Source organism: Papilio polytes, unplaced genomic scaffold (assembly GCF_000836215.1).
Source record: "Papilio polytes unplaced genomic scaffold, Ppol_1.0 DF821400.1, whole genome shotgun sequence".
NCBI lineage: Eukaryota > Metazoa > Arthropoda > Insecta > Lepidoptera > Papilionidae > Papilio > Papilio polytes.
In genome coordinates, this window is record NW_013527804.1 from 2392248 (window position 1) to 2402591 (window position 10344).

Consider the following 10344-nt stretch of genomic DNA (forward strand, 5'->3'; position numbering starts at 1 on the left):
AAATTTCATCGAAATCCGTTCACCCGTTTAGGCTACAAACTCTAACAAACATCCATCCATCTAAACTTTCACATTTATAATATTAGTATGAAGTATGATTACTCAAAGATATAATTATTTTTCAGTAATATATAAACATCTGCTCAAACAGAAAAAAACTAAAGATATAGTATACCCAGATGTATTGGCCCATCCAATGCGAAGATGCGGCATCATGTGCGTGGTCTTCTCAATGTGGTCCATGGTCACCTCGAAGTACCACTTCTGGTACACCGCAGACCCCTCCACGCGACCCACGAAGATATTTGGACGAACACTGAAATGTACAATAAATACAAACTGAGAAAGTAAATTAAGAGCGTCTTAACTTCGTTATTCTTTGTCTAAAATACTTCATACTAATCATAATATTTCTAATATTATAACTAGCTTTCACCCCCACTCCGCCTGCGAGGATTAAAAATAAAAATAAGTAGCCTATGTGTACTTCCAGAATATCCTCTACATCTATGACAAATTTTATCGAGATCCGTTCAGCAGTTTAGGCTACAAACTCTAACAAGTATCTATCCAAACTTTTGCATTTCGAACATTAGTAAGATTTGAAAGTTTAGATGGATGTGTGTTAGAAGATATCTCCGAAAAGGCTAAACACATCTTGATAAAATTTGACAGAATATAGACAACATGCTTTTGTTTTTTTTTTTAATTCCACGGAGTCGCGAGCAATATCTAGTAGTATTATACTTGCGAAAGTTTGAATGGATGTTTGTTACCGTGGTGGCTATTTTCTTTAAAACGGATAACGGATCTTGATATTTGGCATAGATGTTGAACAAAGTCTGGAAGAACACATAGGCTATTTATGAACCTTTTTTTTACAGTTAGTGAATTATCAATTAAATGTTTTCCATGTCCTGTTGTTACCTGGAGACGTGGTCGACGAGCTGTGTTTGCAGCAGAAGGTTCTTGCCTGGCAGCAGGTAATCACAGATGTTGTTCTGTGAGGAGCGCACCGCCACGCCATTACCAACGCAGAGTGAGCAGAGCACATCTAACACCTTCGGGTCGCGACCGTGCTTCTCCAATAATGAGATTATCACCTTTATATGCTCGTCCTGAAAAACACAGTAGGTTATAATTACGAGACTATAAAACATCCTTCACGTTACTTCTGTTCAGAGCCTGTCCCACCAAATTGTAAATTGTCTAAACAATCCAACGTGTAAAATATGTAATGGAAATATCGGATTTTGTTCCCTTATATGAGAGTGGCGTCTTTTTTAAGCTATCTGAGTCTCTATCAGCCAGTGGTGGGACAGGCCCTTAATATAGCAGTTTAGAATAAATAAGAATCAGTTTTAACTGGTAAATTCAAACACAACCAAATATTTTCTCAGTTATAAAATCTTTATATTCTCTATATTTCAAAAATAGCTTAAAATGTACAATTAAAAAAATAATATATACGTGTGTAACTATTTGTACCCTATCCATTACTTACCCGCATCATATTGAGCGCTTCAGGGGAGTCGATAAGCACGCAATGCAACACGTCCAGCATGCCGGTGCCCTCGCCCGACGCCTGCGAGCCGAGGCGGGAGAATAGCCAGTTGAGACGATTGGAGTTGGCGAACTGCGCGCAGTTCGTGTGGTTGCCTTTGATTATTGCAGCTGAGAAAAGATATTTCAAAATTGAAAATATGAAATTACTAGCTCAAGCCTGCGACTTCGATTGCGCGGAATCTAAAATAAATATCAGTAGCTTATGTGGTCTTCTAAACTTTTTCCTAGATATTTTCCAAATTTAAGTAAGATGCGTTAAGCAGTTTGTCACATACTAGTAAATGTCCATCCATCCAAACTTTAATAATCCAGCTAATATTATAAATGCAAAAGTATAGATGGATGGATGTTTGTTAGAGTTTGTAGCCTAAACTGCTGAACGGATCTCGATGAAATTTAGCATAGATGTAGAGAATAGTCTGAAAGAACACATAGGCTACTTTTTTTTTAATAAGGGTTCCTTTACCTAACAATTGATATAAATATCCAGATATCATATCCCAGCTTTGTCCAGATTCGTCGCCAGCGAGGAACCCTGCCAAGAACCCTTGAGATGTGATCACATTGATCTTGTCAATAGCTTCCAGAATTAGATTCAATATGCCTTCTTCTTGGAACAAATCTTGACGGTTACGTAGAGCACGGAGCTTGTTCTGTTTCTCTTCGTGTTCTGTAAAAAGGAATTTATCGAGTAAGAGTAATTTCTCAGTGAAAATGAAATATTTGTTTATTAACTTTCTTCTAAAGTCACAATGTATATATTTTCTTACATTTTGAAGCGCCAATAGCCTAATGGTTTGGGGTACGGACTACCGATCTTGTCAAGTGTTCGAATCCCGCCATTCGATTATTGTCATGAACCATATTCTAGCACAAGCCTAGACTTTGTTGGAATGATTAAAGGAAATTTTAGTAAATTAAAAAAGTCAACATTATATTAAAAAAAGTTCTTTAAGGTTGAGTCGATCGGCTTCTGTATGCGCGTTTGTGCGTCTAATTTTATATATAAAATAGCTTATCTTTACGTCTAATTATTATGCTAGCTATTATATTATGGATACTAATGTCAGCATAATTACAACCTAAAGTCTATAAAAGCCAAACTATATTAATTATTACATGTTAGCTGTGACGAAGCGATGCAACCGTGATTTTGTTGAACAAGTTTAAGCGTCAGTCCTACCAAATTGTAAATCTAATGAGCCGGAGGTCCAACTTTAGTCCCTTTCCGACACTTTTTCTCTAGAATAGGTTGGGAAGGGAACGTGGATTTGACGGCGGAGGAGACGTATAGGAAGGGGAAACATCTTCTTTATGTGCGTCTCCTCCCCCGTCGATTAAGGGTAGGAAACGCATCCGCTATTGAGAATGTCTACGGGCAGCAGTCGCTTCTCCATTTTGGCGGATTCAGGTGGCCGCTTGCTCGTTTGCTACCTTATAATATAAAAAATAAATGTGATGGAAATATCGGATTATGTTCCCTTATCTGATTGTGGCGTCATTTTTAAGTTATCTGAGCCTCTATCAGTCAGTCATATCATTAACTATTGTACTAATATTGAATTAAATTATCTAAAACTTTTATCATAACCACTCAGAACATGACCGTGTAATTGTAAACTATTATTTAGAGGTTATGTAACTAACTAAACATTATAGAGAGCTTTCTGGATTAGCCAAGATGAAACTAGTCGGTGCCCGACATTCATATGTGAGTTAAGCTGTTCTTAATTATTTTTTGATAATGTCTAGCTCAAACAATTCAATGTAAACCATGCATTAGATCTAGGTGGACATTATTTTAATGATTTCACCATACTAAGCATGAAACTCTATGTATAGGTTTGATTTTTCTAAAATACCGTGTTTGGAATCCATTCTGAGAGCTTTAAAATTAAATTCTCTTTTAAAAGAATGGATATATAGTTTTTAGATTTATAAGAATTGAAGACAATTTAATATGACTTCTTACCCATATCTTCGTCAGGTTGTGCGAAGTAATTAATAAGATCTTCTAAGCACATAACCATTTCTCCGAGGTTTACTGACGCGAAGAACATCGAATGGCGACGATTCTCTTGTAAAGTTTCAAGTCCGCTGTAAAATAGTTTTTTCTATTAAACACTAGTTTTCGCCCGCGACTTCGTCCGCGTGGTATTAAAAAAACAAAAGTGAGTAGCCTATGTGTTCTTAAAGACTATGCTCTACGTCTATGCCAAATTTTATTGAGTTCCGTTCAGCCGTTTAGGCTACAAATACTAACAAACATCCATCCATCCATCTAAACTTTCGCATTTATAATATTAGTTAGATTACTTTATCTATTTAGCTTTATTTAATTCTACAGATAAATGTTTCACATATTATAAAGCATAGCTGTTACTTGCGACTTTGTCTGTGTTTATTTAAAAAATATAATAAATAATGTAGCCTATGTTATTTATAGATAAATTAACTTTCTAACAGTGAGAGAAGTTTTGAAATCTGCCCAGTAGTTTTTGAGTTATTTCAATACATACATATACAATTATTTCCTCTTTACATTACTACTAAAGATTAGATGTCGCTCTCAACTTCGTCAGTACTAAGTTTACAATCTATAGTTGGTACTTAAATATTATTTACTAGCTGTTCTCGTGCGGCATCATCCGCATATAATTATGAAAATTTTATTTTATTGTTTACATTTGTCAAATTATCAATAGCAAATGTCAAAATGACATGACATGATAAATCTTAGCAATCTAGCTTCCTTGATGTTGGCAGCAACTTATGGTCTCTTTTCCACATTAGGGCTTTTATACAAAATATTTAGCCCCTATGATTAATGGCGTGAAAATATATAGCCTAAAGCGTGACGTAAGTGTAGGGCTTTTTTAAAAAAATGAATTATTCAAAAATATGCTGTAATTGCTGACATCTTAGGCAACAAAGAAGTGTGTGTTTACACTTTATTATAATAGTATAGTTAAGAGATTTCACTCACTTAATGAACTTCGTAAATAAAGAAGAGCATTTTCTAATAACCCGAGCTGTTCTGGATTCTTCTTCTTGTGATCTGGAGAAATCCAGTCCGTCGTCCATTTTACCTTCCTCATGAAGAATCGCTTGTTTCTCTTCCACTTTGCCTACGCCTTTCTTTTTCGTTTCATACGACTAGAAAAAAAAGCAAATTATTAGTAGCCCCAGTGGTTGAGAAAATAAAGAGTAAAAGGTTAGCATGGTATGGGCATGTTATGAGAAGGGATGAATCGCATGTAACAAGAAGGATGTTAGTTATGAATGTGGAGGGGTACATCGGTAGAGGTAGACCTAGAAAGAGATGGATGGATTGCGTGAAAGGTGACATGATCAAGAAGGGAGTGACTGAGATGACGGATGATAAAGTTATTTGGAGGATGAAAACCCGGTGCGCCGAATCTACGGGAGTAGGATAAGCCAGAGGAGATGATGATAGAACATTTAAATACATTTAACAAAAAATAAATGTAAGAATTTGTTCATGCTATTACGAGGAGATATAATAACACCTTTGATTAAACTATCGCACAACTGTTTAGTCTCTTAAATTCCTTTAACTTACGTATATGGAGGTGTACACACTCGATTTTTAGTTGTGCAACTAAACAATTAAAGTCTGCGAAACAATCGACAACAGTTTTTACAGTGGTAGAGCCCGCTTTAACGTCTTCGCACTGCAGGGCCGGCTCGCCCCCACCAATACCACGGCCACACAGAAAACAGGCGTGAAGTGGAAGCAATTCCGCGAACAGTCTGATGAGTGTGGAGCCGGAGGCCTAATTTTAATTCCTTTTCCTTTCCACCCTTTTGTTAAGAGCATGGGATGGGAAGGAAAAGTGGATTTGACTGTGGAGGAGACGCATAGGAAGAGGAGGAAGAAATATCCTCTTTATGTCTCCTGGTCTGGTCTCCTGCGTCAATGAATGGTAGGCAACGTGCTAGCGTAACGTATGATCTGCTATTGCGAATGTTTATGGGCAGCGGTCGCTTTCCATTTCGGTGGATTCAGGTGGCCGCTTGCTCGTTTGCCACCTTTTATTATATAAAAAAAGACTTTAGTCAAAGGTGTCTTAGAGCCTAAAGATATCTCACTGTTCCCACGAATTTTATTTGGATTTAAAATATTCAGAATTGTTTTTGAATCTGTACCTTATAAGAGAGCCAGAGTCCAGTCTCCGAGTGTTGTACAATGACGGTAGAGTCGCCGTACTTGATGATGGGAGCTCCGATCACTTCCAAGTCTTTGTCTTCCAGCACCACTTTCTGGTCGTCCTTCTCTTGACGTAGACAGAAGGCACACGACGCTGTCGTAGCCTCCTCTCTGGAATATTCAAGGAAATATGTATGAATTTAAAATTGCATTGAATAGGAGTGTTAAATGTGAGGTGAGATTAGATTAGGTAAGATTTGGTTGTGAAAATTAGAGGTTATATTTTAAATAATATTTTATCGCTGTTTACAATCTTTTACTATTTATTGTGTCAATCTAATTGTGTGTGAATTAAAATTCTACAATATGGAGTAGCTGTTGCTCGCGATTTCTTCCGCGAGAAGTTTGAAGGCCTGTCTCCCCCACTGTCTGATAGAGGCTCAGATAGCTCAAAAATGTGGCCACTGTCAGATAATATTACTTAGTGGTAACATAGCTTTTTCACGGTAAATAAATTATTGAAATCGGTACAGAACATTTTGAGTTATTTCAATAATAACACATAAAAAATACAAATCTTTTTTCTTTATAATGTAAGTATAGATAAGCGGCATTCCTCTATAGATGTAAAATAAGTTCAAAAAATGAATAAAATTGTCATAGATTAAATATTTTTTCCAGAAGCGACATCTAGCTAAAATAACCTTACATTAAATCTGTGAGTATCTCACCTGCTGACTAAATATAATTCATTCTGATCGTTGACGCCGAGATATCTGCCGGTAGTGATGTGTCTGATACGCATGGGGTGGTACCAGTTGATGAAGCCGCCAGCCCACTTCGTGCGCGCCAGCTCCAGCCGCCACAGCGACCGCGCCTGGGACATCACTGAACCTCCCTCGTATACCACGATACTGGAATTAAGAGAAAAGAATGTATTTAATTTGACTATAGCACAATTATTCAGTCGTGCTTTGCTTCCTATGAGTTTATATGGACATACGCACACTACTTGATTGTTAGTTGTGCAACTAAGCGGTTGAATGCTACGAAACAATCGACAATCGCACAACAGTTGTGCGATAGTTTAGTCAAATACCTACGCCCGCTCTACAGGCCTTATTTAGTAACTAAATAAAGAAAACAACAATATATTCTTCTATACATTTTTTTTAGGGGTTTAAGTAGGTTTCTTGTAATGTACAGGTCCTGGGTTCAAATCTCATCATCATCATCAACAACAGCCTTTATCTGCCCACTGTTGGGCATAGGCCTTTCCCAATACCTTCCACAGATTGCGGATTGATTGCGTTCGAATCTCGCCATGTACCAATATGATTTTCGATTTTAGAGTTTCATATGTACATAATTTACCCGACATTTTTACGGTGAAGGAAAACATCGTGATACCTGGACATATCAGCTAAGAAATGAAACGATATGTGTTTAGTCAACTCGCAGTGCAGCGTGGTTGACTATGGCCTAGTCACCCCTAACTTAGAGTAGTCTGTGAGCGCCTTAGGAGACGTAAAGCAGGTGATAATGAGATTGCCTTAGTCAACAAAGGGAAATATGAAGTTACTAATAGAAAGAGATAGATAACTTACTTCTGTCCTCCTTCTTTAGTCCATGTACTAGGTATGGTGAGACATTCGTCTCCTCCGTGGAAGAATCTCAGCACGTCTCCTCCGAACACATATCCGACGTACTTCATGCGGGAGATGCCGGTGCCGTACGGCTGCACCGACCAGTGCGTGACGTGGAATGACGCGTTGACGATTGATACTTCATTTTCTTTCGTCGTGTGCTAGAAACAAAACACAATTGAATTTTGTGGGCGTCATCTTCTTCTTCATGTCTTGATTTTTTTGAAATATGCATTATAATAGAACTTCTTGAGGTAACTCACCAGATATCTTTCAGTAGCGACGGAGACCAAAATCAAGTCGTCACCGACGCGGACTTTTTCACCTTCAGATCTGAAATTATATTTATAGACATGAATGAATGTGGATGGCTATAAAGGAAGAGGAAGACTGAAGAAAGTATGGATGGATTGTGTAAAAGAGGATATGCTTAAGAAAGGAGTGGATTCAGAATGATGGCTGATAGAGATATGTGGAAGAGCAGCACATACTGTGCCGACCCTCCGCAAGGAAAAAGGGTAAGATGATGATGACTATACCAGATTGAAATAATACTTAAACACATTTTTTTTATCTGCTCATTTTTTCACGCGGAAGGAGTTGCGGGCAAAAGCTAGTTAATAATATAAGTAAGATGAAAACTGAGAAAGAAAGAATATATGATAGAATGCGTAAAATGTGACATATTTGAGAAGGTGGTAACTGAAGACTACCTGTCCTTATCTCTCATATGAAGTGGGACAAGGACAGACAGATGTAAACCATACCTCTGTTTGCTAGCAGGATGTAAAGTCCACCAACAAGCCTCGCCTTGCGAATGCTCCTGCAGACCCACGTCGAACGCCAGCTTATCTTGAGATGATGACGTCGACAGGCAGGCCAGATACTGTTGAAATTGTAAAATTTAGTTCTTTACTAGTTAAAACTAAAGTAAAGATTATAACACTCTTATGCAAATCATTCTCAGCGTCCCTTATAAGTGTAGAATCTGCCTTGTCCTCCACATAACTCTATCATACGTCATCTCAGTCGTCACTCCCTTCTTGATCATGTCACCTTTCACGCAATCCATCCATCTCTTTCTAGGTCTACCGCTACTGGTGTACCCCTCTCCACTCACAACTAACGCTTTCCTTGTAACAAATATCTTGTAAATCTTTCCTCTTTATAATATTAGTATAGACTAACTGTTCCCGTGCGGCTTCATCCGCATGAAATTATGAAAAAAAATATTTTATTGTTTACATTTGTCAAATTGTCAATTGCCAAAGTCAAATTACATAATATGACAAACTTTGGCAATCTTGCTATCTTGATGTTGGCAGCAACTTATGGTCTCATTCCCACATTAGGGTTTTTATCCAAAATATTTACACCTAAGATTAACGGCATGAAAATATATAGCTTAAAGCGTGACGTAAATGTAGGGCTTTTTATTAAAAAAAAGAGTTATTCAAAAATATGCTGTAATTGCTGACATCTTAGGCAACAAAGAAGTGTGTGTTTACGCTTTATTATAATAGTATAGACAGATATATACTAACCATGTCACTGTTGAGATGTCGTAGCAAGATGGCGTTGCCGTAAAGCAGAGTTCTGTGACCTGAACCCGTACCTTTTCCCTGGAATAAATAAAGAATTTATTTTAATCATTTAATTAATACAATTTCTTATTATTCAATTTATTTATTGTATTTAAATAAAAATATAAAATTTGTAAAATGTGCGATTAAAATCGTAAATCGTGATATTTTCTACTATTTAATTACAAAATTAAAAACATGAATAAATTAAGTTTAAAGTTCTGGCTAAAGAGACGGACTGTTCAATTAATATTGTCAGTTAGAACTGGGCGTATATCTAGCGAGCATTGATTTTCGTTTTTATAATTTCGTTACTTGCCTTGTGACCTAAATAGTAAACCATATTAACAATTTCTTTCTTTTTTTAAAAATGATTGAAAACAAGATTTTAGCTTCTTAACAATCCAATAATAGGTTTATTTTATGAATAAATTGGAATAAACAGTTTTGTGCTCAAAAAATTAAAATCGGATTTCCTGATTTCACTATTTTTTACAAAATGTGAAAAACGCTTATAAATAATTCGGATAAAACGATAAAAAAATGATGTGAAAACATGCATATTATCAAAGTTATTTATTTTTATAGTTATTTATGTAATATGTTCCTTTAAAAGCTTTTATTTATGACAATTAGTTTAATTTTAGTGATATTTAAAAGATAAACGATAAAAAACCGAGTTAATAAAATGTATTTAGATCGAAAAAAATGTTGTTTAGTTTTAAAAATCGAATTTAAAAATGTCAAAAGGTCAACGACATTTCATGCACTTTTTACCAAATAACCGCCATCATACTCACAACTAAATTCTCTTTGCCCTGGAAAATTTAACATACGAAAAATACGTAAAAGGGATATTATTCACAATAGAAAATGTTAAACACAAGAGATATTAAAAAAATACGGAAGATTTGCTAATAAAAATCTTTGTTGAAGAAACTAACATTTATAGTTACATGTAACATTGTATAAAAAAGTACAATCGCGGAAATGCGCGGTGTTCCACTTCAGGATAAATTGCCTCGTCCATTACAAAGACAAACTCAGCCTCTTTTTACAAATAAATAATAAAGATAGCAGTGCAAACGAAGGTATAATCATAAAAAGAAATTAGCCTATTACTAAGCGACTATTTTTCGTACAGACATATTTATTACAGACATATATAACGACTGTAGTTTTTTAGATGGAACACTGCAAGTTTCCCCGATTGTACATATATTGCCCTTTCAATCAAAGAGGAATAATAATGTTACATTCGTGCTAATATTACATGTCACTTTAAAATTATTAAGTTACAGTCAAGTTAAAACTTAGAAAATTACAAGGATAGGTATCGTTATTTTACAAGTACAACATAAATAACATAATTATGTAT

General features: G+C 35.9%; 1 protein-coding gene across 1 annotated transcript in view; it reads right to left on the bottom strand.

Annotated features, from left to right (window-relative positions):
* LOC106108707 (ryanodine receptor 44F) overlaps positions 1-10344 on the bottom strand; it is a 100506-nt gene that overhangs the window by 73851 nt on the left and 16311 nt on the right. The window contains exons 5-17 of the mRNA XM_013289967.1: positions 9767-9784; positions 8928-9005; positions 8151-8269; positions 7647-7716; positions 7345-7544; positions 6469-6651; positions 5737-5908; positions 4553-4722; positions 3539-3663; positions 2033-2236; positions 1505-1674; positions 928-1118; positions 170-316 (exon numbers count right to left, since the gene is read on the bottom strand). Coding sequence (XP_013145421.1) covers positions 170-316; positions 928-1118; positions 1505-1674; positions 2033-2236; positions 3539-3663; positions 4553-4722; positions 5737-5908; positions 6469-6651; positions 7345-7544; positions 7647-7716; positions 8151-8269; positions 8928-9005; positions 9767-9784 — 1847 coding nt within the window. The remainder of the gene's footprint in view (positions 1-169; positions 317-927; positions 1119-1504; positions 1675-2032; positions 2237-3538; positions 3664-4552; positions 4723-5736; positions 5909-6468; positions 6652-7344; positions 7545-7646; positions 7717-8150; positions 8270-8927; positions 9006-9766; positions 9785-10344) is intronic.